The sequence below is a fragment of the Colletotrichum costaricense genome, assembly GCF_030867565.1.
Source record: "Colletotrichum costaricense strain IMI 309622 chromosome Unknown Scaffold_15.1, whole genome shotgun sequence".
Classification (NCBI taxonomy): domain Eukaryota; kingdom Fungi; phylum Ascomycota; class Sordariomycetes; order Glomerellales; family Glomerellaceae; genus Colletotrichum; species Colletotrichum costaricense.
Genome location: NW_026848244.1, coordinates 1,220,915 through 1,248,753, shown reverse-complemented (window position 1 = coordinate 1,248,753; position 27,839 = coordinate 1,220,915). Strand labels below are relative to the sequence as shown.

Sequence of the window (27,839 nt, the reverse complement as noted above, 5' to 3'; positions counted from 1 at the left end):
CTATATACTCCTAGCTTATAAATACCTCGTCCTCTATATAAGCTTAATAAAAGCGTAGCTCTTAATTACTAATTATATTTTATATAACGTTAATAAACCGATATAAATAACTAAGACTATTTAAAAAATAAGTTTTAATATTATTATTACTTAACTTAGTATTAGAAATAATATAAGTACTAAAGTTTTAATATTTTTAAATAAAATAACGGGCTTATTATACTTTTAAAAATAAGTATATTATATAGAAATACTAAAGGATTAGGTATTAATTATTAAACTTTTTATAAAGCTTAGTTTAGGCTTTTTTAAAAATATACTTAGTCTTAGTAAAAATAATAAACTTCTATATTATAAGGACCCTATAATATATATAAAAGGGGGGCTTATTAATAAGCGTATTAATATAAGCCTTATCCTTATTACTTAGTATAGCTATTACTTATATTAATAACTAATATTCCTCGTTATTAAACTTACTACTATTATTACTATAACTACGGTCCTTAACCTATTTTTATTTAGCCCTAAGTATAACGTTAAAGTTAATATAATAAATATAAAGTTATTATTAAACGTCTAGGAACTACTCGTTTAGTATAACCTTTATTTACTTATCGTAGTTTATAATAATAATAATAAGATAACGGACTAAGTATTAATTTATAAATTAGTAAATATTTATTAAGAGAAACTAAAAACCTTTTAATTTTTTATTATTAATAAAGCTAAACGTAGCGTTATAAATAAATTTAAAATAGGTCTACTTAGTAGCTTAAAAAAGAGGGAGCTTAAAGTAATTAATATTATAAATATTATTAAAACTAATTACTTTAGGGAATCGCTTTTATATTTAAAAATAATAAAAAAAGGTCTAAATAAGGCTAATAAAGTAGTTTAGCTCGTTATCTACCTATTTTATTACGTATAAAATATTTTACTTATTAAATAGTTTAATTAACGCTATAATTAATAAATATCTAGCTAGTTTTTTTTAGTTTATACGAGCCCTAGCGTTATAAATATCTTACTAAGTAAATAAGGATTTTAAAAACTATTTTTAAATAATAGTACGTATATCGTAAGCTTAAATCTTAACTCGTTAGTTTATAATTTTAATAATATTTTTAATTACTTTAATAAGTTTATAATATAAAAAGTATATAAAGGCTTTAAAGCTAGGGCTATAATTATACTATTTATATTAGGGATTTAGATAATAATATAATAACTACTTATCCTCTTTTTAAACCTCGGTAATAACTTACTATTTATAACTATATTTACGAAACTTATATTATTAAATATTAACGCTTTATATAAGCCTAGGCTCGCTAAACTAATTATATTAAAAAATATATTAAATAATTTGGCCTCGAGCTTTATACCTATTTCGTTTTATAATACTAAATTTATTAATTTTTATAAAATTATTAACTTAGTTAAAGAGGGTATTATAAGTTTATTTTAAATTATTAAGAATTAGTAAGTTCGGGATTTTAATTATAAAAAAAGAGGAGGATCGGTTATTTAAAATATAATAAGAAGCTATAATTTAAAAAAATACTTTATTTTAAATAGAAAATAGCTATAGAAGTAAATAGGGTAGTAAGTTAACTTAAGGACCCTATATTTATTATTATTAATAAATATATTCTTATTATTAAAATAGTATTATTATTAGTTATTAATTAGTCCTAATAACTTATTTAATAAGCTAAAGAGTATTACTAAATTATTTTATTATAAAATAAAAAAGTTATTAAGACTATTTATTAGGGGGAGAGGGGTTATATTCTAAAAAAAGTTATAAAAAAGTAGTCCGCTAGGTTTTCGTTATTCCTTTAAAAAAATAATAAATAAAGTATAATATAGGCTCTATATTAAAATAATTATTTATAAAAAATTACGTATTTTATAATATATTAACTAGGAGCTCGGTAATAAGGTTACGCTACTTTTTAGGATTACTAATTTTATAAAATTAACTAACGTTAAGGCGGCTACTTTTTAAAAAGGGAAATAATAATAATTAACTAAATAATAATAAAAAGCCGTAATTAATTAATAATCGTTCTTATAGAGGGGGAAGTTTTTTAATAAGGGTATTATTTTAAAATTAACCTTAGGGAATATCTTTAACTTTAATTATAAAAGCTATTATAAATAAATACTATAAGTTAAATTTTAAAGCTTAATAATATAACTTAAGTATAAAAGGAGTAAAAAAATAAAAGCTTAGGATACTTTATAAATATTTAATAGAATCTAACTATACTAATAAATTTTTTTTAAATTAATTAAAAAATAAAATAGTAATATTAATATAAAAGCGACGCTAGTATATTAATTTATAATACTAATATATTAATTCCTAAAAAATAATAAAAATAAAAAAATAAAATAAGTAATTATAAAATAAAAATAAATAAAAAGCTTAATATAATTAAGTATAGTTATATAATAATTAAAATTAATTTAAAATAGTTTTTTTTATAAAAAATTAAAAATAAAAGAAAATAAAAAATAATTAAAATAAAATAGAGTAATTAATTTTAATAATCTTTTTTTTAAAACTAATTAAATATACTAATTTATAAAATAACTAATTAAAATAAAATATAAAAAAAAGGTTTTAATTAATAATAAGAACTTAGTAATATAAGTTTTTATTTTAATTATATATATATTTTTTAAAATCGAACTAAAGCTTTTTTAATAATTTATTTTTAAATATAATAATATAAAATAATTAAAAAATTTACTTTTTTAATTTAATTAAAACTATTATTTTTTTATAATTATAATTTTATTAATTAAACCCGAACTAATTTAATTAAAAAAGTATTTTATATTATTTTTATATAATAGTTTTTTTTTTAGTTTTATAAATATAAAAAATTAATTTTAATAGAATTACGTTTTTAAAAAGAATTATATAATATAATATACTTTTTAATTATATAATATATATAATATATTCTAAATATATACTTAATATAATATAATAATTTTAATATAAAAACTACTATTTAATTTAGAATAAATAAACTATTTTATTACTTATTAATAATAAGCTAAATAATATATTTATATAATAATATTAATTAAAAAAATTAATAATAAAAGTTAGTTATAATAATTAGTTATAATAATTAACTATAATAATTAATCCTAATAATTAAAAATAGCTTTTAATTATAAAAGTTCTAAGTTTTAATAATAATATAAAGATTTTTAAAAAAAAGGGCTAAATAAGTTAATATTCCTAATTTTTTATATTAAAACTCGTAAAAGTTCTTTTTATTTTTATTATTTTTAATATTATTTAAAGCTATTTTCTATTTAAATTAAATAAATTTACTAAATAAATTTACTAAATAAATTTATTAAATAAGTTTACTAAATAAACTTATTAATATATAAACTATTATTTAGATAACTAATTAAATAACTAATTAAAAAATTAGCTAATTAAAATACTATTTTAATAAAAATTTAAAAATACTTATTAATAAGTTTATTTTTCTTAAACTAAATACCCTTAGTTAGCTTAATATTATAATTATTATAATTAATATAAATATATATAAAAAATAATAAAATACTTTTTAATAATATAAAATTTAGTTAATTAATATTATAAATACTATATAGTAGTTTTTTTTTCTGGCTTTATAAGTATAAAAAATTAACCTTAATAAGATTATACTTCTAAAAAAAATTATATAATATAATATACTTTTTAATTATATAATATACGTAATATATTTTAAGTACGTACTTAACGTAATATAATAATTTTAATACGAAAACCGCTATTTAATTTAAAATAAGTAAGCTACTTTATAATAGTACTAGCTAAAAAAGTTAATAGTAGAGGTTAGTTATAATAATTAGTTATAATAATTAGAAGCGGCCTTTTTTAACTATAAAAGTTCTAAATTTTAATAATAACGTAAAGGTTTTTAAAAAAAGGGCTAAATAAGCTAATATTTACTACTCTTTAGAACTTATAAAGATTTTTTTTATTCTTATTATTTTTAATATTACTTAAAACTACTCTCTATTTAAACTAAATAAATTTACTAAATAAATTTACTAAATAAATTTACTAAATAAATTTACTAAATAAATTTACTAAATAAACCTATTAATATATAAATTACTACTTAAATAGCTAGTTAAATAACTAGTTAAAAAGTTAGCTAATTAAAATACTATTTTAATAAGAACCTACTTTTTTAATATATAATTAGTAATTAATAAGCTAAAAATACTTATTAATAAATCGGCCCCTTTTAAGCTAAGTACTCTTAATTAGCTTAACGTTATAACTATTATAACTAATATAAATATATTTAAAAAGTAATAAAGTACTTTTTAATAATATAAAATTTAGCTAAGTAATATTATAAGTATTATAAATAACTAAGTTAATACGAATATTAAGATTTAATATATTAATACCGGCCTAGCTATAATAATTATAATAAACGAGTTAGAAATATATAAAATTAAAATAATAAATTAGCGTTTTAAATAGCTTTTATAAAACCCCCTAAATAATAATAATATTTATATAAAAAAATAAATTATATTAAACCTAGCTATTTATATAAACTAATACTAAAAAGTCTTATATATATTAAAATAAATAAAGCTCGCTTTATAAATAACTAAAACTTAAAAAAACTATAATAAAAAGTTAAGAACTATTTTAATTAATAATTAAATATAAAGCGTATTATATTTAGTTTTCCTTAATACGTAATATATAATACGGCCTTAGTAAATTATTCTATCAGAAGGATTATAAATACTATAAATAACTAAGTTGATACGAATATTAAAATTTAATATATTAATATTAATTTAATTATAATAATTATAATAAACGAGCTAAAAATATATAAAATTAAAATAATAAATTAATATAACCCTAAGCTCTTATAAAACTTTTTAAATAATAATAATATTTATATAAAAAAATAAATTATATTAAACTTAGTTATTTATATAAATTAATATTAAAAAATCCTATATATATTAAAATAAATAAAACTTATTTTATAAATAAATAATAAAAAGTTAAGAACTATTTTAATTAGTAATTAAATATAAAATATATTATACTTAGTTTTTTTTAATATATAATATATAGTAATTTTTTTTCTGGCTTTATAAGTATAAAAAATCGACCTTAACGGGATTACGCTTTTAAAAGAAATTATATAATATAGTATACTTTTTAACTATATAATACGCGCAATATATCCTAAATACGTACTTAACGTAATATAATAATTTCGATATAAAAATTACTATTTAATTTAGAATAAGTAAGCTACTCTATAATAGCGCTAGCTAAAAAAGTTAATAATAAAAATTAGCTATAATAGTTAGCTACAATAGTTAGCTATAATAATTAGCCGTAATAATTAGAAATAGCTTTCCTTAACTATAAAAGTTCTAAATTTTAATAATAACGTAAAAGTTTTTAAAAAAAGGGCTAAATAAGCTAATATTTATTACTTATACTAGAGCTTATAAAAATTCTTTTTATTCTTATTATTTTTAATATTACCTAAAACTACTCTCTATTTAAACTAAATAAATTTACTAAATAAATTTACTAAACAAATTTACTAAATAAACTTATTTATATATAAATTACTACCTAAATAGCTAGTTAAATAACTAGTTAAAAAGTTAGCTAGTTAAAATACTACCTTAATAAGAACCTACTCTTTTAGTATATAGTTAGTAATTAGTAAGCTAAAAATACTTATTAATAAGTCTACCCCTCTCGGGCTAAGTACCCTTAGCTAGCTCGATATTATAACTATTATAATTAATATAAGTATACTTAAAAAGTAGTAAAGTACTTTTTAATAATATAGAATTTAGCTAGGTAATATTATAAGTGCTATAAATAACTAGGCTAGTACGAATATTAAGATCTAGTATATTAATACCGGCCTAGTTATAATAATTACGATAAACGGGCTAGAAGTATATAAGATTAGGGTAATAAGCTAGCGCTTTAAATAGCTCTTATAGGACCCCCCGGGTAATAATAATACTTATATAAAAAAATAAATTATACTAAACCTAGTTACTTACGCGGGCTAGTACTAAAAAGTCTTATACATATTAAAATAAATAAAGCTCGCTCTATAAGCGAATAATAAAAAGTTAAGAGCTATTTTAATTAATAATTAAGTATAGAGCGCAATATACCTAGTTTTCTCTAATACGTAATATATAGTACGGCCCCAGTAAATTACTCCGTTAAGGAGTTAATATATAATATATAATACGGCTTTAATAAATTATTTTATTAAAAAGTTATATTATTTTTATAAATATTAATAATTATTTTTAAATATTATATTATAAATCTTTTTTATATTTTATACGTTTTTAATATTATATTAATTATATTATTCTTTTTAAATTATTATTTTATTAAAATTAATTTTTTATATTTATAAAATAAAAAAGAATTATTATATAATATATTATTTTATATTTAATTAAAATAAGTTATAAATATAATTTATTAATTATAATATTAATATATTAATATTATTATTAAAATAAGTTATTTATTAATTATATTAATATATAAAATATATAAGTTTATTTTAAATTTAAATATTTTTAATTTATTTAAATTTATTTTATTTTTATATTTCTTATTATATTTTCTTTTATAATTTTATAACTTTATAGCTTTAAAGCTTTATAGCTTTAAAACTTTAAGCTTTAAGGGTTTATAGCTTTATAATAATATAATATTATAGTATTATAGCTTTATAGCCTCATAGCTTTAAGGCTTTAAGGGCTTCAGGGGCTTCATAGCTTCAAGGCTTCAAGGCTTCATAGCCTCAAGGCTTTAGGGGCTTTATAGCTTCATAGTCCCACGGCCTTAGGGGCTTCATGGCTTCATGGCCTCATGGCTTCATGGCTTCATGGCTTCATGGCTTTATGGCTTCATAGCCTCAAGGCTTTAGGGGCTTTATAGCTTCATAGTCCCAAGGCCTTAGGGGCTTCATGGCTTCATGGCTTCATGGCCTCATGGCCTCATGGCCTCATGGCCTCATGGCCTCATGGCCTCATGGCCTCATGGCCTCATGGTCTCATGGCTTCATGGCTTCATGGCTTCATGGCGTTATAGCTTCATAGCCTCAAGGCTTTAGGGGCTTTATAGCTTCATAGCCCCAAGGCTTTAGGGGCTTCATGGCTTCATAGCCTCATGGCTTCATGGCTTCATGGCTTCATGGCTTCATGGCTTCAAGGCTTCAAGGACAAGACTTCAAGACTTCAAGATCTCAAGGCTTTAAGACTTCAAGGACAAGCCCTCAAGGCTTCAAGGCTTTAAGGCTTCAAGATCTTGTAGCTTTAATACTTCAAGGCTTTAAAACCTCAAAGCTTTATAGCTTCAAGACTTCAAGGACAACTCTCCAAGGGTTCAAGACTCTAAGGCTTCAATACTCCAAGACTCCAAGGCTTCATAGCTTTAAGACTCCATAGCTTCATGGTTGTCAAGGCCGTGAAGGTCGTGAGGATCGGCGGGGTATATGTCTTCACGGCCGTGGAGCCTACAGGCCGTCCCGGTGAGGGTCTCATGGCCGTGAAGACGGTGGGTGCCTCCGTGGCAACTGGAAGCAACCATGACGTTAATGTTCCATGCCTTTAGAAGGCGAGGCGGGTTTATGAAAATAATTAGTTCGTGCCCGTGTTAGAACCAACAGATCCGTCGGTCTATACTGGGCGGTTTGATAGTCGTCATCATACTCCTCTTCAATGGTCGTTGAGCAGACCTTTTGTCGGGATCATTCATACAGATTGTACTTCGCGGTACGAGGCCTCTAATATCATCATAAGAGAAGTTAGTAATAGGCGGCTATGGGCTAGTTATCAAGGTACCTTAATATAGAGTCAGCGTAGGAACAGGCAGAGCGATCACCTTGGTAAGACTTTGATATGTGATAACAAGATGGGACTGCGGTATGGCACTCAGTCAGGGATGAAGTAATACGAACGGGACTCTTATAGTAGAAGAGCTTGAATACTATACAAATGGTAAGATGGCGACGTCTCCGTGATAACTAGAGACCGACGGGTACACAGGTGGCATGGTCAATGGATATGAAATGGGATAGGGCTAGGTAACGTGGTCAACCATGAATGCCATCAACGATGCTTAGATAACGAGGACCAATAGGCCGAGGTGGGGTAAAAGAGTGTGTCGGTATGGGAAAGACATAGATGTGTATTAGACTGCGTATGACGGAAAAGAATCACGACATGGTCGTTCTTGGATATTCTAGCAGAGAGCTCTACCACAAGGAAGCCGACCGCGATGCCCACACGGAGGCTGTATTAAAACGGACCTCATCCTGGACTGATTGACATAGGCCAGGTATTGCGAAATGCAGAGAGATTCGATGATTGAACAGTTCGTTTAGCAGAGCCGGTCGGTCGAGGGCTCGGGAAGGGACACATCTTCACGGCCGTGGGCTCAGTTCCAGTTGGCCACGGATCCCACGACCGTGAAGAAGTGGATCAGACGCTTCAAGCGAGCACCGCCATAGACTCGGGCTAAAGCGGCCACGGCCGCCACGGTCGTGAAGGGTACGATCAGACATTTCGGGTGGGCATGAGAGGTCGAATCAAAGTCGGAGCGTCTGGGTCTTCACCTGCTCGATCGGTGTCGATGGTTCGTCGAATTGTCGTACGCACTTCTGCAACGGCAAAGTATTGGAGTCACGGAGCATGGGATCATGAAGTTTTCTTTATTGTCAATGTATTAGCGTGAAGGCCCAGCAACTATGTGACAAGGTTGGTATGATGACCTCCCCTCTCCTGGCCCCCCAATCGCGTCACGGTGTTCCTTGTTTCTCAAAAAGTCTTCCTAATCATACACGATCCTCCTGTCCATCATTCTACCCGAGCATTTCATCTTCGATATCCCCGTCGTATTCAAGCTTGCGTCGCTTGGTCTTGGCCTGGGACTCAGGCGAGACATCGCCATCCAGTGCATCGACGACATGGCGTTTAGTGCTGCCACTTTTCAGAAAGCGTATGCGCTGAGATTTGCGCGGCGGGGCTGGCGGCGGCAACATGGCCTCGCGCAAAGGGGACGACTTCGCAGCATCAGCATCGGAAGACAGCTCCTGAGATGGATTTTGCGGTGTCTCTCCAAAGATGCTGTTGCCATCGTACTGAGACGTCTCCTCATCTTTCTCAGTTTCGTTGTCCTGTCCGGGCTGTTTATGCTCGATGCCACCTTGAGTACCGTCAATGTCCATCTGGTAGTCGTTCGTGGGTTCGCTAGCCGCTTCGCCAGGCACTTCTTCCGATCCGTCCGAGCCAAGCTGGACGTTGGTGGACAGCTGTGAGGAAGCCAGCGGCAGGTTGTCGTCAAGTGCCATCGCGTCCCCATCGTTCGAATCCTAGTCGTCGTTCGGGTTGGCGATGGTCAGCTGCACGTTCTGCCTGGACTTGTCGAGCAGCGTCGCCGAAGTTGTGTCTACGTCAGACCCGAGAGGGGGGCCAGGGTCGACACGCTGTGAGAGAAGGCGGACCGAGAAGCTAGTTCGCTGGGGATCAGTGACCTCGGTGCTGTCGGATTGAACCTGGGACGTCTCCGGAATCACCTCTTCAGAGCTATCATGGGGCACGGTCACCGCCTCCTTGCGCCTGGGGGCGGGAGTGGGCGTCATCTCGAGCGCCTCGTCGTCGAAGGGCAAGGTAGGGTCGACGGCAGGCGTAGAGGGCGGAGCGGGCGTCTCGTTTTCACGGCCGTGGAATGTGTCGAGGCCAGGAGTAGAAACCTCGTTCTCACGGTCATGAAGAGGCGGATCGTCGACTGGGCGGTCGACTACGAGATCCTGTTTGCGAGTCTGGTAGGACGGAATGTCGTTGAAGTGGTCATCGAAATCGTTATCGATAGACGGATCGACCTTGATCATGGCGGCACTTTGGCGAGACTCGAACTTCTTCTCCCACTTGGCCTTGAGCTTCTTCGCCTTGGCCGTGGGATTACCGTCGTCGTCCTCCTCCATCTGCTGAGACTTGGCCAGGATGGCCTTGACCTCGGCCCTGGCTTGCTTCGCAAGGTCCGTACCGTCCATCTGCTCGAACGTGACGGGTTCGTCGTCGCCTCCAGGGCGGTTGAGGAGGAACTTCACGAGCCCGTTGATGACAGGGTCAAGTCCGTACTGGGCGAACCCGAATGTCTTGTTGTAGCGGTCCAAGGTCAGGGACCGGGCCCATACCGCGAGATAGGTGTAGGCATGTCCGCGCTGCACGATTATAGGCGCGTGGTAGCGCCTCAGCTCGTTCGGCTTGAAATGCCCGTCACACCAAGCAAACCGGTTGAACGGTTGTCGAATGTGATTGCGCACCATCTCGAAGACGACCGCGTAGCGGATACTGCCTTGAATGTGACCGGGGATGTTGGCCGCACCGATGAGCTCGTGGGACCACTTGTTGGTCAAGTTCCGCTCCATGTAGTCATAGTAGCTGTTCTTGATCTTGAGCAAGTGCCACGTCACCGGGAACTTTTGACCGAGTCGGATGAGGCGGCCGCCGCCTTGCTCGTGATACGCCCAGCTCCAGTTGATCGAGACGAAGATTCCAGTGTGGCACTGGGCCTGGAGATCCAGTCCAACCAGCGAGATGTTGAAGTTGGCCACGAGCACCTGGCAACTGCTGAAGGGAGAATTGAATCGGTCAATCGCAACGGTTCGCTCGCGGTCGCTGTGGGATGATCGGATCGATTCGACGTTGAAACCTACAACGGCAAGCATGGCGCCCACGATCCTAGGCAGATGTTAGCGAGTTCATACAGACAGCCCAGGTTCACATGGATAGGAGAGCTCTTCTGGCGCCCATCTTCACGGCCGTGGGAAGGCTTCGGCCAGGGGATCGAATCTTCACGGCCATGGAGATGGGGGAAATCCCACGGCCGTGAAGATGGAGGGTCCACGCCAACGCTGTTCTCATGGCCGTGAAGTTGGTAGGGGAGGGGTAGGTGTGAGAGAGGAGGTAGGACAAGAGAGACTTACTGCTGTTGCCAGGGGATATCAGCGAGGATGAAGACACGGCTCTTATCTTCGCGGATCGTCTTGGTGGCGATCTCCAACGTGCGTGCTAAGATGGGAGACTTGGAGCAGACCCATTTGATCAGCTGCACGGGGTCAGACGGCTCAGGAATGTCCTTGTCTTTGTTGACAAGATAGAACAAGTATCGAAGACCGCCGTAGGGGTCGGTGCGGACCAGCTCTTCGACATGTTCGCGTCCTAGAGTAACAATCGTCGCGAGATCGTCGATGTCGTCGCCGGCGGCGGCGCGCTGGGCGACATTATGTCGCACGAAGTTGGCCTTTCCTTTTCCCTTCTTGGACGCGGTGGGGGCGTCGTCGGGCTTGTTGGCGCTGTTCTCGCGGGCCTTGTCGAGATCCTCGAAAGTCTTGTCGAAATCCTTCTGCTGGAGCGAGCCGAGCGTTACATTGCATTCATCCTCGACGTCTTGGAGGACCATGGAGTGCAAGTCGAATGCGACGAGCATGCCCTCGCGGAAGGTGACGTTGTTGCCCGACTCGTCTTCACCTGCAGCGATGGAGGATTGCACATTCGCATTTCGGCTGTTGCCCTGAGCGGGGCCGCCACCACCACCACCTCCTCCTCCATCTCCTCCAATTGGCGTATCGGGCGAACAGGTGAGCTTCCGGAGATTCTGGCGCAACTTCAGTACGGTCTTCTGCTTGGCGGCACCGGTGGCAATGGTGCGGTCGAGCAGGCCGCAGCTGTGATTCAAGACTTCCTCGGCGTCCTCCTCGGGATACGAGAGCTCCTCCATCACGTACTTGTAAGGCTTCATGTTCTTCGCAGGGTAGGTGACCGTTCCATCGGGCAGCGAGAGGGGCGTATGCATGTAGCGCCTCTGGGCGATGAGGGCCATGACGCGAGGGACGACGACTTGAGCAAACTCGTCTTTCCACTGGTGCCGGGCGCCAGTCGCCTTGTAGAGGCCGGGATGCAGGATCCACAAGGGGAATCTAGTCTCCATCCATACCTTTTTGGCGTACTCGATGGCGGGCGGAAGCTCGGTGTAGGGATTGCCTTCGTCATCCACGTAAGTTGCCAGGTGGAAAAGGCCGCGGACTGTGCGGGGGCCGACCGTGAACTGCTCCTGGCAAGGGTCGTAGTTTGGCAAATACAGGAGCAGCGTTTCTCCCAAGTCAGTGCGGTTAGGCATGATCCAGATACGCTCGCCTTCAGGGCGAGCCTTCCAGACGACATGGTGGAAGAGCCTCAAATACGCGGCCAGGTCCCGGATATGGTTGACCATCGGCGTTGCAGTGACCAGAGTCAAGTGAGCGTAACTCTCCTCTGTAAGGAAGGCGAAGAGCGCCGACAGTTCGTTTTTGCAACAGTGGGCCTCGTCGACGATTATCCGATGCCACTTGCGCCTGAATCCAGACATACCGTTGACGGGGACGTAGCTGCCAATGTATGCGTGCGCCTCGTCGGTGTTGCAGGGATAGAACTCGTGCTCCTTGAAGTAGGTCCTCGCCACGACGGGGCGATGGGCATGCGTGATCAGCTCCGTTATATGGCCTTCGGGATGACGACCATGGCCTTTAGCCGCCTTTCTGAAGGTTGCAAGTCGGTCCTTGTCGCGGATTCGAATTGGTTCAAATTCGTAGCTCGTTAGACGATGAACGAGGGTCGTATTCGGGGAGAGCACGACGGTCCGCGCGGTCTATGAAAGGAACAGCGGTTAGTAATTGGCGCAGAGCAGGCGTCGACGGATAGACAGGGGACGATCTTCACGGCCGTGGAGAGCCTCGACGGGGCCCTCGTCTTCACGGCCGTGGAGAGCCTCGACGGGGCCCTCGTCTTCACGGCCGTAGGACTAGAGAATCTCACGGCCATGAAGACGAGGGCCGCAACCGAAAGGGAAACTGGGAAAGGGGGAAGGGACGTTACCTGGGGATCGTTGGCGCCATCGCGGAACAGCTCGAAGATCTTGGGGTCAAGTTCGTCCTTGTTCCAGGTGACATCCGACCGGCCAGAGTCCTTGTTGACATTTTTGGTGTGGGAAAAATAGAGTCGAACCTTCAACCTTTCGTCCCAGACTTTGGCCTTGTCGAACATCTGGGAAAAGTTGGCGTTGTTGCAGATCACAAGGGTGGGCAAGAAAGGCCCCTTGGATTGACCAGCGTTAAACTCCGCCTCGAGCATGGACGCAACAGCCGCGATGAGTCCGAATATGCAGTTCGTCTTTCCGAGGCCGACGGAGCTACACAGCATGCTGCCTCTCATGGGGCTTTTCTCCTTGGAGACCAAGTTGTAAATATCTAGATACGAGAGTCAGCAGATAAGTCGACGACGAGGAATTGGGATGCGGTCTTCACGGCCATGAGAGGAATAAAAGCTCCACGGCCGTGAAGACGAGGGGCCGTCGAGAATCCAAGCAGGGGCGCTCTCTAGCGGTAAAGGATAGAGGACGGAGGGTAGGGTGAAGGGGGACATACCCATGACCTGAGCGGCTGTCAACTGGTAATCGGGGGTCTTGGTGTTCGGACAGAGCTCTCTCCAATTCTCGAACCCGAGGAGCTTTGCGGCGGCCTCGAAGTTAGCACCTTCATCGTTGGGCGCATCGCCGGCCAGGGACTTGTTCATCAGCCAAGTCTTGAACGTGGCCTTGTAGGCCTCGTCGGCAGCTTCCTTGGAGCTCTGTGCATCCTCAGCGAGGTCTTCGCAGCCAATGTTGAAGAAATCCTGGAATTCCTTATCGCGCGCATCGGGGTTAATACGCTCGGCAGTTGTCGGCTCGATGGAGGGGTCGTCGTCGTCTTGTCGACGACCGTGGCGTGTGCGGAGATGGTTGATGAGGATGCGCATTGTAGCGTCGTCGAGCTTGGGCATCGGCGGAAGCTGCAATGAATGACACTGGCGGGCAATGCACTCGGAGATATTCGTGCCTCCCTGCATGGAAGCGAGGAGACGCTCCGTTCTCAGAGAGAGCTCTTCACCCGAGGCGGTCACGGAATAGACCTTCGAAAGGTTGAGGAGGGTCCTGGTGCGCTTGTGCGACATGACGGACGAGGCGAGCATGGCGCGGTTGAGAGCAGTGGCCCTTTCCTTGCCGGCGTCCTCCTCATCTAGCCACTCGCTGTTATCCACGAGCGCGGGATATATCATGGGAGGAGGGAGGGGGCTTTCGGAGGGATCGGTCGCAGTCATGATCTGGAATTTACCCGACCGCCGGTTGCAGAAGACCATGCACAGGACGATGGCACGCGCCCAGTCCTCGAGGACGTAGCCGAGGATCGCCTTGTTGTCGCCGGGCTCGGCACGCGGGTATCGGTGAGGGTATGCGCTGCGATCGGAGGAGAGCTCGACATCGTATGACAGGTTGTGGGTGGGCGCATACTCGAGAAGGCGGAACGCGCTCAAGATGAAGGTCGCGATCGGGTGGGTATCATCCTTGTCATCGCCTTCATACTTGGAGGCACCGTTGATGGCGCCTTGAGAGACTAACGTCATCTCGGAAGGGTTCGAGCTGAGGATCTCATATAGATACGTTCCCGGAGTCGACTCCCTCTGGAGGAAATGACAGACCACGGGGAACTGGGGGGTATGGATATGGGGATTGTTCCAGCCATTGAAGAACGCGTTGCCGACGTCCTTCCAGATGCGACCACCTGATATGGTCAGTAGCCGTGTCTCAAAGGGGGTTGTTCTTCACGGTCGTGGGGGACCCAGGCTTTCCCCCCCCTTGTCTTCACGGCCGTGGAGAAAATGAAATCTCCACGGCCGTGAAGACGAGGGGAGGAGGGGGGGGCAGAGGTCTGGATAGGAAACCTCTCATAGCCGTGAAGATCAGGGGCGACAATGTGTGTATGTAAGTGAGAGGGAGAGAGGAGATACGTACAAAAAGTGTCGAGAAAGGTGACGAGCTTGAAAACGTGCTCGAAATGGTGATAGACCGCGAGCTGGGGATAAGTGGATTTGTTGGTCAAGTTCTAGTTAACCTCACATCTAATTTCCTCTGGCAGGCCTTTGATCTTGCGACGGGAAGCAACAGCCTGGCGGCGAATAACCTCCAACTCTTCCTGGTCCATCGACTCGGAAGGCGACGGATAGTCGAAGTGGGCCCAGTCGTCATTGTGCCAACGGGGACGGTTATGGCTTCCCTCAGGCCATTGGAGAATTTGTGTAACGTCGTCGCAGAAGAAATTGAAATTGGCGCCCTTGGTCGCGGCGTTGCCACTGGTGACCGTCCAAGAAGGGTGTGATGCGAAGTCGGACTCCGGGAAGCCATAGTGCTTGTGGGACTTGGCCTTGGCGCTTCTAGCTTTGCCGTTTTTGTTTTTGGACAAGCGCGCGAGCTGCGGTGTGGGCTTCTCGTCGAGGACGACCTCGTCGAGATTGAGGGCGCCGCTACTGACACCAGCGGAGCGATTGGTGGCCGTTCTGGGCGGCATGTTGGAGGTCGGTGGAGGGCTCGAGGAGCCAAGGCGATCAATCGCGCAGGGCGCGGAGGGATGGTTGGGCAGCGGGTGTCACGGCCGTGAGAGTGAAGGTGCAGGAAAAAGAGTCTGCGGAGTGGAGGAGAGAAAGAGAAAATCGAGGATGAAAGAGAGAAGAAGTTGGGTTGTGGCAGAAGAAGTGGCCGAGGGGCCTGTACATATATGGCAGCCCTAACGCACGGACCAAGGGCGGGTGGGCGCTCGGACCAAGGGCGGTTGGGCGCTTGGACCAGGGCTGAGTGGGTCCATCGACCCACTCAAGTGGGTGGGTCGGGCAGGCGCGCAAAAAAATCCGACAAGAGCGGAAGCGGTAGATGTGAATTAATCATGTGATCGGTGAGGCTACGGGAAGGCGCCGCGGCATCCTGGCGTCGGCCAGCTCGTTCCTTCCCAGTCTCCGTGGATCAGGGGCCACGGCCGTGAAGGGCGGCCCTGGTAGGCCTTTGCGGCCGCCTGCCTTTGTGGTGGTCGGGTCGAGATTGCCGCCGCAGCTAACGCGCGGCCGGGAAGGGTGGGACGTAGTAGTGCGCAGTAGGCTATTCTGCGGGTCGCTGCAGCAGTGGCAGCGGTAGTGGCGAGCTATCGCCAAGCAGGTGGGGGGACCCTGCTTGCGTATGGGTCCGGCATATGGGGCGGGGTCTCACGTCAACGGCAAAACAGTCACTTGATGAGATCACATGAGCACGAGCTTGATAATGAGGTGATGTATTGAGCCATAGGAGCAAGATTTTAGTTTACATGATGCTGAGCCCACAAAGGCGTCCTTCCCGTAAAGTAGCGAGATGCGGTACATTTATAATGATAGTGTAGAAAGGTGACGTGATGGATGGCCTTCTCGATCGGAAGGTATGTGATATATAATCGGTCAGTCCCTGAGTGACTTGATGCGGTCGTACAGGTGAGAGGAGAGCTGCCAAAAACGCGAGACTTCGAATTGTGAGTTGTATTTCACCTTGACGGTCAACTATCCCGCCAGCGCCGACTGTGGTTCGATTCGAGTCTTGCGAGGCCAGGCCGACTCCGCGGGAGTCGTGAGAGATGTATCGATACAACCCAGAGCTTTTGGGGGAGCGCCCAGTTTCTCGAGGATCTGGTCGACGTGCGCCGGGTAGAAGGCGAGTATGACGCCGGCCAGGTCTTTGAAGGTCTGGCCGTAGAGGCACTGTGATAGGAACGGCCTCGAAACGAATTTCTGACAGTACGGCCGCTGAGGCATTAGGCACGTGCCGCATGAGGAGTACTTCTCGAAGGTCAGGCTCGTGAGGTTGTTGGTTATGTCTCGTGCGACCTCGGCCATGGGGTGAGGACACGTCTTCAAGTAGTGCTTAGCAGCGACATTACCGCTGATAAGAAAACACAGAGCGCAGGTACGGTGGGAGTATATGCTGCCGATTATATCTGCTAGCTGGTTGGCCATGCGGACGTTTTCGGCCGTGAGCTCCTCGGACGATCTCTGGCCATGTGTGCGCTCGATCTGTTGGGCGGCCAACGCCTGCGAGAGCTGGGTCTGCACTTGTTCGGATATGGCGGGACTCCGCTGTGTCGGCGTGGCCTGCGGTCGCGCAATTCCGCTGGGCAGGGGGCCCGAGGCAGATCTTGGGAGATGCTGGGCACGCCTCTGCTGGACGGGCGAGCGCAGGGCACCGGAACCCGAGAGCGAGCCGGACTGCGGCAGAAGTCGAGAGCCCGTCTGGGGTGTACGGGGTAGTGCCGGGGCCGGGGGGGCATCCATGTTACTGGCCCAGGCCCGGGGTGATGGTTGATCAGGGGCGTGGTGGTACAGAGGAGACTGCGGGAGGTTGAACTGCGATGGGAGCGGACGCTCGGGTGGCGGCGCGATTAAAACTGCACCAGAATCGTCATACCCGTCAAATGACGGCTGCTGAGGGAGCGAGTCTTCATGGCCGTGGGGATTCTCGTAGCGCGAGGCCGTCGTGGCGCCACGGCCGTGAAGGACCGAGGTCTGGGACGGTAGAGCAGCGCGGTGTCGAGGGAGGCTGGACGGAGAATGAAATGGGCCAGGCGCCGGCATAGGCCTGGGCACGGTGGACAGATAGGCCGTCGACGCGCAGCCGTCGCACAAGATTTGATCGAAGGTGTCGAGGCATCTGGGACCGCCCGTGTCGCCGTCGAAGAATTCGGAGAGAAAGCAGCGCCGGCATGGGGCGGCGAGGAAAGCGTTGACATTGGGATCGGGAGATTTCGAGCTGGTGCACGACAGCACGACGGCCTGAGAGGGCGACCCATCACGGCCGCCACGTCCGCCCATCTGCATGACGTCCAGGAGAGACTTGGGCGTATTGTACATGACGACGAGGGCGACGCGGGCGTAGTCGACGCCGAGGCCAAACGCCGAGGTGGCGATGAGGACATGAGTATCGTTGAGCCAGCTGATGATGGCCTTGTCCTTGTCCTCCTGCGACAAGGAAGAGTAGTAGGTAGGTAGCCCGAACGTGCCGGCAAGCTTGTCGAGGTGTTCTAGCGATGTGCAGTAGATGATGGCCAGGCGAGGTGGCTGGCGCGGGCTCCCACCCTGGTTGAGGTTGTGGAGGTTGGAGCGGTGGAAGCGGTCGAGCAGCTCGCGGAGGCTGAGATCGACGGCATCGATCGACGGGTGGCTGAGGCATCGAAAGGAGACGTTGGGTCTGCCGGTCGGACTGCGGACAACGGTGGCGTCTGGCGAGATGTTGTATGACTTGCGGAATTCTCCCTCGAGACTCGGCGGCAGCGTGGCGGTGACAAACAAGCGGCGTGGGCAGATAGAGGCGGTCCGCTCACCCAGCTTGGAGAGCAGCGGCCGGAACTCGTGGGTGGAGTCGAAAATGACGTGCGCTTCGTCGACGGCGACCAGGTCGATCTGAGAGGTGTCGTTGAGGCTCTGGACGAGGGACACCTAGGCCCTTGAACCCAAGCGCTCGGGGCTCACGATGATGACGGACGTGGTGTTCAGGGAGGCGTCGGCCGAAGCCGGGTGCCAAATGCGGGCAGAGACGCCGGCCTTCCGATAGCGCTGGAGCACCTCCATCTGCAGCGCCTTGAGGGGGATCACGACGACGGTGACGCCGGTGGGTCGCACCATGCTGGGCGCGAGGAATGCGAGGCTCTTGCCAGAACCGGTGCCGGCCACGTAGATGATGTCGCCCTGGGAGTTGGCCAAGGCGGCGAGGACCTCTCTCTGGTGATCTCGGAGCCTGGCGTCGGGGTCGCCCGTGAGTGCGCGCGCGAGATCGTCGCTGATGTCGGCCTGGAAGGTGCTGAGACGCAGGGCCTGGTTATGACGAGCGGCGCGCGACTGCGCCTGCAGCTCGGTATCGGGTACGCCCGCTGCCATAAAGGCGTCACCATCAGCGTCGACCGACCCGTCGGCGTCGACGGATCCTTGGTCTTCGTGGACCTTCAAGAGGCGATGCCACATCATGCTGGTCTGTCGATATTGATAGTAAACATGGGTGATGTGCGCTCCGAACATGAACTCTATGGCGTAATGGTGCAGGGCCACTGCCGAGGTGTGCGTGGCTTGAAGATCAAGGGGGTCGTCTTCTCCCTTTTCGTACCCGGGGAACAGTTCATTCTCGCGACCGGAAAAGTTGCTGCCGGCCAGCAGTCGTCGTCCCCACCCGATGGCGATGTGACGCCAGTTCGCGATATTGATGTCGTAGCCCAAGGAAGAGCTTGCCGACTCCTTGAGGAGGAGCGAGAGACGGTCACCACTCCAGTGAAGAGGTGCCGGTGTAGTCGTCGCATCGGGGACGGCCCAGAAGCCTGGCGCTTCATTGCCGTCGACAGTATCGGGGCCGGCTATGCGAGAGGGAGAAGGTTAGCGGACGAGGACTCGGTGTTCGGAGCGGCAGACGGGGCAATCTTCACGGCCATGAGGTGAAGGGGACGAGAGCGCGAAGAACCCTGCCCTTCACGGCCGTGGACGAGGGCCACGGGTCTCACGGCCGTGAAGGGCAGGGGTGGTCTGGGCCGCGTAGCCCAAGGCCACACGGCCGTGAAAACCCGGGGCGCTGCGGCGCGGGGCTGGCATCGTGAGGAGCATGGGGGGACGGGGTGGAAGGGCCGTGGACTTACGCGACGAGGGGACGGGTGCCTGGGTAATGACGAACGTGGTCGGCCACAGGTAGGCGGAGATGTCGATGGGGATGGCGCCCTCGTTAACGAGTCGCGCTGTCATCAAGTCGTTGATGAACGGTCGCACGAGCCAGAGGTACCAAACGACAAGACGAGACAGGCGAGCTGGGAGGAAGCGGTGGATCGGCTTATACTCTTTCGAGATGCGGTAGCCTTTGTGGTACGTGGTATAGATGTTGATGGTGCCATTGCGGAAGAACAGGTTTCGACAGCCGCCGTATGGGGTGTTGTCGATGCGCAGCGACATGATCTCGGGAGCGCGGGCTGGCTGTCCGTAGGTGACGTGGATTGCCGGGGCCAGGGCGCGCAGGAAGACGACGACGGCCTTGTGGTATCGGTTGATGGCGGCGGCGTTGGGTTTGTTATCCACGACGAATGCGCCAAACGTGGACTCGTGAACCGATGGGACGGATTCGAGGAACTGTCTGCCCTCGTCGACCCAGGCCCGGTTCCCTTCGTGTTGCAGAAAGTTGTAGCCGGCCTTGAGGGATGAGACGTCGTCGCCGATATGTGCCAGGTCGGGCATCGTTGGGAGGAAGTCGACGGCGGCAGGGTCGTCAATGCTGTCGATCGCGTCGAGCATGAGCAGCGGGAGGAGGGCCTGTTCAACCGCATCGATGAGACATGTCGCGAATTTGGCGAGGTCGGTCTGGGGCATCCTGATGCCCCTGAAGTTCATGATGACGCACTGGTCGTCATCACTGCGCGTGAACTCGATCAGGTCGGAGCCGGCCCCGTCGACCGCTCCCTTGAGACGGAGCTTGCTGGCTGCCTTCTGGCGCGCGAACAGCCACTGAAGCGGGGTGGTCCAGGGGGTTATCTCGGTGGCATAGACGGTCTTCGGCATCAGGGCGACGAGCGTCGTGCTGAGAGCGGGTTCCGGCTGGTTTGGGTGTTCCCTGCGGTGTTGCTCTACGCGGGCGAGATGGGAGCGCGAGGCGACGTCGAAGGTAGCCACCAAGGAGACTTTGACGACGGCGGCAATGTGCTTGCTGTATTCGCTCTGGTTGTGGTAGGCGTCCGCGCTTTTCACGGCCATGAAGGCCATCGCCGCCAGCAGAGGGGACTCGAAGGCCGTGTGGGGGAGCTGTTGGTCGGTCAGGGAGTATATCGCGTCGTACATGGCGGCGGCGAGGTGCTCGGGGTCGCGCTCGATGGCCTCGTCCGGGTTGAGGTCGAAGAGCGTCGTGAAGGCCTTGGCTACGTTCTCCGGCATGACGATGCTGGGCGATACCAGGCCGGCGGGCCGCGGGAAGCAGATATGCGGCTCGGGGAGGGTGTAGGCGACGAAGAGGAAGATCCTCTTGAAAGTGTAGGAATAGTCGCTGACCGTGCTGCTCAAAAGCTCAGTGTTGAAAGGATCGGATGACTCTTCGCTGGCCTTTCGACGATTCAGGTGCAACAGGATCGTGTGGCCGTGATACGAGCGCATATGGGCGAGGGAGTTTTTCAGGAACCGAGCGAGGGCCTTGGCATACCGGCCGACCGTGACGAGACCGGGTCCGTCGAAGTAGGCTAGTACTTGGGGGCGCGAGAACCTGCCTTCGAGATAGTCGAGGAAGCCCATGGTCTCCAAGAACACGTTGGGCTCGGTGAGCGTGCCGGCACGGATGCCCTGGTTGGCCAGGTTGTGGTTGACGTGCCGCCGAGCTGCGCTCATGAGGTCCGCGAGGGAGGAGTGCTGGCCGTTCGTCGCAGCTTGCGAAAGCTGGCTCGCGCGCTCGAGGGCCTCCGGTTGGGGGGGCTGTGCGACGACTCGGAAGTAACGGGACGCGGCGCCGAAGCTGTGGCCTTGGACAGCCAGGTTGGGTACGGGCCTGGCTCGCGACTCGACATGTCGAGTGCTGCGGTGCCTGTTTGCGTTGCGCTCGCCTCGTGTGACCCAGGGGCAATGTGGACAGCCCAGGCCGTCATGGTGGATGGGTAAGAAAGGGAGGGGCTGAAAGTCGTCCGGCGGGAGGGGGCGGCTGTTTATCCAGTCGAGGGAGGAGAGCTTGAGGTCCTCTGCGTATGTCGAGATGAGGGAGAAGGCGCGGTCGATGATGGACAGATAATCGCCGGCTGCGACGTCCGGGAAGCAGGCGTTGATGTGAGTGGGGACCAAGTGCTCCGAGGGCCGGACGGGGGCCGAGCAGGCAACGCAGAATACCAGGCCAAGTTGAGGGACAACGTAGAAGACGTCCTCGATGTTGACATAGTTGCAGTGCTCTGGCGGAGGGGACGAGGGAATGGTCTCGATGTAACTCGCCTGATGGGAAAGAGTATGTGTCAGTAGATGAGTGTACAGTCGTCGCGTAGCGAGGCAGAAATCGTCCAAGTCGCGTGGGTGTACGTACCACTTTTGACGCGTTGCGCTGGCGCGCCGAGGGGGGTGTGTCTACCATGGCGGATTTCACGGTCGTGAGCGTGGGGCGCAGGCCACGGTCGTGAAGGGCAGGGCAAGAGCCCCACTTGGTTGACCGAATGCGGCTAGACAAGCGCAGGGTACAGGCGTGGGTGGGGGTGTGAGCTCTGGGGGGGGACCGATCTTCACGGGCGTGAGAGTTTGATGTTGGCTGAGAGGTGGATTTCGTACGTGTGGAGATTGGCTGGGTCGGTGGAGTGTGTGTAGGAAGAAGAAAAAGGTGGAGAGGTTAGAGGGGGAAGGTTTAAATAGGGTGTTGGATCGGCGGCTGATCTGTGCAAGCGTTGTGGGTCTTTAGCCCGTGCGTCGGCGGAACTTCATCCGATCTCGACGGCCCTGTGCCTTCCCACCCAAGGTAGGCGGTGGCACACGTCTGCCTGGCCTGGGTCACGTGTCGCGGCCCTGGCGGCATCACGGCCGTGAAGGGCACAGGGCCGCGGGAGGCCATGGCGACGTGACGGCCGCCAGCGACGCCAAGGCGTCTGTTGCTCATCTCGCTTTGAACTGTTGTGTTCGCGATGGCGGCACCCGGGCCCAGGGAAGCAATGATTAGGAGCAAGGAAAGTTTGGTAGCTCTTGTTCGTTTGTTCCTCAAGTTGATTGTTCTACAAGAATAGCATGTGGTCGTAAGATCGTGATGGATGTTGGCCTTTGTAGTGCCGAATTGAAGGAGGCGTGGCTGTTGTTTGTTCGCTCGACTGCTTGTTTGTACATCGTCTCAGTTGATTGTTACTCTGTAGCGGTTTGTGCTCTAAATGAGGTATGGGTAGGGATGATGGTCATTGTCTTTTTGATTCATGTAAAACAGAAGCGACGGACTGTCTTTGGGAAATTAAAAGGGGTGGTCAAGGGTACGGTCATTGTGCCGCCATGAAAGGGGTCATCTTTGTCCGTATCTAATGCTGAATCAGAACACAATGCCATTAAGACGGAGGAACGGGAGGGCGATTGCTCGATAAATGGGCCAACAGCCGCCCGGTCCCTGGGCAACCTCTTTCCGAATGCAGAACACATCAAAGATCAGACACCATCACTCGATTGCATCACTACACATATTGTCTCATTGGCGCATCGACTGTACCACCGGCATCGCTCACTTCCTATCCTGACTCGGCAAGCATCTTCTTTGGTCGAGCATAGCACACATTCATATCCACTCTCCCTTCAGTAGAAGAGCACACAGAACACGGGATCCTAGCTATCGGCCCTCACACTACTACCTTATCACTCAAGCACCCAAAGAGTCAAAGATGGTAAACCATTGGCGTGGTGACTCGTCCGGGTTCGCGACCAAGTCAAATAGCACGCACGCCCTCTTTGACGGGGTACGGTACATGCGCCAAGGTTATCATCTCAAGCCAGGTTACAAGGGCCTGGTATTCTACATCACGGACGAGGAAGTATTCGAAGAGGCGCTCAACAAGGCATCGCAGCTGTTCGGGGCAAGGCTTAACATATCAGAGACGCCGTTTCTCCTCCGTGAGGGGACCACAGTGAACAGAGACTGGAACACACCAGGTATGTCCTCGGACTACAGCGACATCGTGTTCGGCACCAACGAGAGGTCGCAGGCTACGACGCGCGCTGCGGTACAAGAATGGCGGGAAAGCCGGATGGAGCTGACAGGTTCACACCAGGTTAACCAGGGCAATAGCCGTCGACCGCGCCCAGGGAGATCCATTGCCGAGTCCGAGGACGACATCATCAACCTCGTGAGTGAAGGGGACGGCGACAGCGACAACGAAAGCGGCGACAGGAGCTATAACGGAGATAACGGGACGAGGTCTCAACTGGGTATCGAGCAAGGGCGTCATATACGACGGGACAGAGATAATATGGGCGGCGCTAGCCAGACGCCGGGTCGTCGTACGGGAGGGATTCGACCTGCCGTTCCAGGCAAGGCCGGGAGAGCCGATGGAGGGGCGGCCACCAAGGAGGCAACGCAGCCGGGTGAGAGGATCGTCGACTTCAAGAAGGACATCGAAATCTTGCAGAGGGCGCACGAAGGGCTGGGCAAGACAGTCACACAACTAGAAGAGGGTCGGCTATCTGGTGGCTTAGTAGGGAAGGCCTGGGAGGCTATAAGGACGTACCTAGCCAGAGTGGAAGATGTCAGTAACCGGATGGCGGAAGCGGTAGAGAAGCAAGCGGGCCCGGTAGCGGACCTCGACTTCCTCGAGCCCGATAACTTCCTGACCACGGTGCGCGAGGCCGACGAGGTAGGCAGCAACCAGGGCGACGACCACGACAGCCCGGCGCCATGGAGTCAGTCGCGGACCCCAGGGCATAAGCGCCGGCGAGAAGGAGGGGACCGGGACGAGCCGGACGAGCTACGGGACGATCGTGCTGCCAAGAGGCCGAGGCCGTTGGGCGTAGGCCCGGAGGATGACGAGGCAATTCGTGCCATGGAGAACAAGACAGCGCAGGCGAAGGGCTGGGAGATGTGCGCCTCAAACCTTGGGTCCCGTCTAGAGGGGGAGTCGGCGGATCGGGCCAGCGTCAGTCGGCCAAGCCTACTACCGCTACATGGAGCAGGTGAGGCCAAGCTAGGCCCGCTCTGGGCCGTCTCTTGGAACGGGAAACTGTTGATCGGGCCCAAAGTCTTCGCTCAGGCACTGAGGTTCTACATCGAGAACACCCTCCTCAACCAGGACGGCTACCGGGCTATCGGGCCACTTTTCATCAAGAAGCTGCTCCAGGGCGAGCGCTTTCCGATCTGTGTAGGCACCATCTCAGCCAAGTCTATTGTGGGCGGGCCTGGGAGGGGGGACGGCGATGGAGGCGACACGCCGTCATCTGTACGATCAACCACTACAGAGGGCGGCTCGAGCGGCGTTTCCATGACTGTTGCGAACCTACCAGAGAACGTTCTCAAGAGGGCCATCGGGTTCTGGGAAGGGGTAGCGGAGGAAGGAGAGCTTCGGCAAATGACGGTGCGTGTTCTGGCTACTACTAAGGAGACGGCCTCGGTTGGCGGAGTCGCCAACTGGTATCGGTTGACGTCGGACGTAGTGAAGAATCGGGCAGCGCGCATAAGCGACGACGAGATTAGGGAGTGGTTGGGAATCAAAGCGAGCGAGGTTCCGCAGGAGAGAGGGAAGTGTGACGATCTTGACGAAGAGGAAGACTGGGACGCGAGCGGGAGCATTGACGACAGCGGCGCGTGAAGTCGGAGAGGATATTCTAGATTGAAGAAACGGGGTACGATGGAGTCACGGTCAGGTTAATAATAGATTTGTCTTGAGGTCCAACTCTGAGTAGTAGTACACGGTAGTCATGATAGAGCCAGGCATTTGCCCAGTTACAATGATGAGTTATGTGAATGTTGAAGCTATGAGTATGAACGAAATAGCAAAGAAATCGACCGTGCTACATTGGATAATGGTTACCGAGAGAACGACGAGGTCGGGACAGCAACGACCATGTTACGAATCATATCGGGTCGTTCAAGCCATTCTCAAAACGCCTTCATCGCCTACTGTATTGTGCCTTACCGTGACGCATGGAAGAGCAGGGGCCTCAAGACAAGACTGTTATCGCGTCTGCCCTTCCCTTCACGACCGTGACGATAGGACGTCGTGGCGATAGAAGGCCTCGGCTCGGCCCCTGGTTTTCACGGCCGTGGGGCCGAGGATAGTTCCCACGGCCGTGAAGGGTAGGGTGGCCATGAGGGGCTCAAGGTGGACGTGAGACCGTCCCACAGTCACGGCCGTGGGGATCAGCTTGCCGCCCTGCAGCAAGTGGGCGTAGTATTCTCTAAAGACAAGCGGTAGGTTCAATATCAGTACAAGGTTAGGTCCACGGTTACCAAAGGTAGTAGTAATAGTTAATTAATAGACCGTGCTTATTTACATAATACCAATTCTTCAAAAGAGATGGGATGATATTGAGCTCAAGTCGAGGTTGGGATGAACAGTGACGGATGAAAAGATAAATAAAGATGATTATAAGCTGTGATGGGAACTGAATAGAGAGCTAATATACTGAAAAGCTAGGTCTTATCACCACGTTATTTTTAACTAAGAAAGATGATAAAAGACGACTTAACAGAGTAAAGGTAAGCTCTGGTTACCTAAGAAACTAGTGTTGTTCACGCAGTTCAGGTGGTAGCAGAGCCTCTCCTTGTAAACTTATGAAGCTCACAAGGCGAAGATGAACAAGATTCATGAGGAAATTTGAGATAATGCTCTTAAGAAGAAAAGTAGTCATCTTCTATAAGCCCCCATGAGATTAAGAGGTATATTCTTAATAGAATAAATATAGAATAATACCGGGCCTGGGTAAGGGCCGTTCTGGTTTAGAGAAACGATATGAAGAGAGTGGATATGTAGTAAGTGCCATCTTGCTCGTCTTTTCCGAGCAGAGGCCTTGTCGGGCGGGTAGGGACGGGCCCAGCTTTCTAACAAAAGGCGTTAACTAGAATAGCGTTGTTAAAGGGAGGAGGTGCGATCCCGACCAGGGTTCAGGTCTTGGTTTAGTGGAGTGGGGCCATGGGCCGGGGCAAGAAGTGGGGGGTACCGCCCTTCCAGGGAAGGCGGGGCGCCGCACGGGCCAAGGGGGAAAGGGGTATTTAAATCCTTCTACCGCACGGCCAGCTCCGAATCAATCCCTCCTCCAACACGTCACCAACCTCGACAGCCTTTTACGACCTACCGCCGCCAGAGCCCCTCGGACCGTACCTACCTCCTGACGACACTACGCTACACCACGGCCGTGAAGACCCGCCTCGACATGGCAACCGAGACGCCACCCGCCACGCCCGCCACGGCCGCCACGGCCGCCACGGCCATTGCCCCCCAGGTGTTCCACTGGGACACGGCGCGCCAGTACGTCGGGTTTGAGTAGGCATCGAACCCGGCCGAATGGCGCCCCAAAGAGTACTACCAGGGCAAGCTACAGCCCTTGATCAATGCCATGGTCGACCTCGAGCGCGACGTGGCCTCGTGGAAGCGCCGCTTCCCTGACCAGCCGCTGCCTACTCGACTGGCCCCGCCCTACATGCGCCGCGCCCTCGCCCTTGACGCCGGCGCCCTGGGCCAGCTCTACTCGCGTACTTGGTCCTTTATGCGATTCAACGATTACTATCCCGTCATGCGTCCAACGGCTCGGCCCCCGCCCGGCAAAGTTGGTGACGACATGATCCGCGCGCAGAATTTCTGGGGCTCGGGCTTAGCCCGCCGCGACATGTCACCCGGAGAGTGGGCTGGCACCGGCAATCTAGATGACATCATGGTGAGTAGCTTGGTCCTGCGGCTCAAGGCCTTGGTTGCCCTACCTTTGTCGCGCGGAGAGACGCGTGGTGCAAGAGGATTAACGATTGCTAACTCGTGCCGGCGGTTACCTGCGTACCAGAACCAGCGACAGGTGCTCGTGTACGAGCTGCCGCCTACCCCCGCCGAGATGGCCGCCTGGCGGTCCTGGAACGAGAATCTGCCTGCTATGGTAGAGGAGGATCGCAAGGAGTTCGAGGCGCAGTATGACGATTCGGACGACGCGAGCGAGGCCGGCGATTCGGACGACGTGGATAACTGAGCGGAGGAAATGCGATGGGCGTATTTTACCAGCGGATACGGTGCGGCTTAGAGATACAGAGGGGGATATAGCGAGGATGAGTGTGGTCCTAGATGGTCTCTGTGGTCCAGGGGACTGGGGATATGACTTAGGAGTTTGCTTTTTTATCCAGGGGGTTCTCTTGATCTCCGGGAGCGTAAACGCGGTTCGCACCACGCCCGCTGACCGGTATG

The 27,839-nt window shown here is 47.6% G+C and overlaps 5 protein-coding genes across 5 annotated transcripts; 3 read left to right on the top strand and 2 right to left on the bottom strand.

Moving 5' to 3' along the window:
• Positions 1-8,954: 8,954 nt before the first annotated feature.
• Positions 8,955-15,512, bottom strand: CCOS01_12770 (uncharacterized protein; the record flags this gene model as incomplete). Its single annotated transcript, XM_060460918.1, has 6 exons — positions 8,955-9,464; positions 9,546-10,836; positions 11,082-12,781; positions 12,853-13,379; positions 13,437-14,729; positions 15,065-15,512. The coding sequence occupies 6 exons, from the start codon at positions 15,510-15,512 to the stop codon at positions 8,955-8,957; spliced, it is 5,769 nt and encodes a 1,922-aa protein (XP_060308966.1).
• A 1,009-nt stretch (positions 15,513-16,521) lies between these two features.
• Positions 16,522-22,075, bottom strand: CCOS01_12769 (uncharacterized protein; the record flags this gene model as incomplete). The annotated part of the gene is made up of 4 exons (XM_060460917.1): positions 16,522-18,414; positions 18,484-19,355; positions 19,632-21,939; positions 22,028-22,075. 4 exons carry the CDS (start codon positions 22,073-22,075, stop codon positions 16,522-16,524), a joined length of 5,121 nt encoding a protein of 1,706 aa, XP_060308965.1.
• Positions 22,076-23,345: 1,270 nt separating this feature from the next.
• CCOS01_12768 (uncharacterized protein) lies at positions 23,346-25,262 on the top strand (the record flags this gene model as incomplete). The annotated part of the gene is made up of 1 exon (XM_060460916.1): positions 23,346-25,262. One exon carries the CDS (start codon positions 23,346-23,348, stop codon positions 25,260-25,262), a length of 1,917 nt encoding a protein of 638 aa, XP_060308964.1.
• A 1,145-nt stretch (positions 25,263-26,407) lies between these two features.
• CCOS01_12767 (uncharacterized protein) lies at positions 26,408-26,936 on the top strand (the record flags this gene model as incomplete). The annotated part of the gene is made up of 3 exons (XM_060460915.1): positions 26,408-26,425; positions 26,532-26,538; positions 26,734-26,936. Coding segments are annotated over 3 exons (228 nt in total), but the record flags the coding sequence as incomplete, so codon positions are not given.
• Positions 26,937-27,009: 73 nt separating this feature from the next.
• CCOS01_12766 (uncharacterized protein) lies at positions 27,010-27,627 on the top strand (the record flags this gene model as incomplete). Its single annotated transcript, XM_060460914.1, has 1 exon — positions 27,010-27,627. One exon carries the CDS (start codon positions 27,010-27,012, stop codon positions 27,625-27,627), a length of 618 nt encoding a protein of 205 aa, XP_060308962.1.
• Between the last annotated feature and the right edge of the window lie 212 nt (positions 27,628-27,839).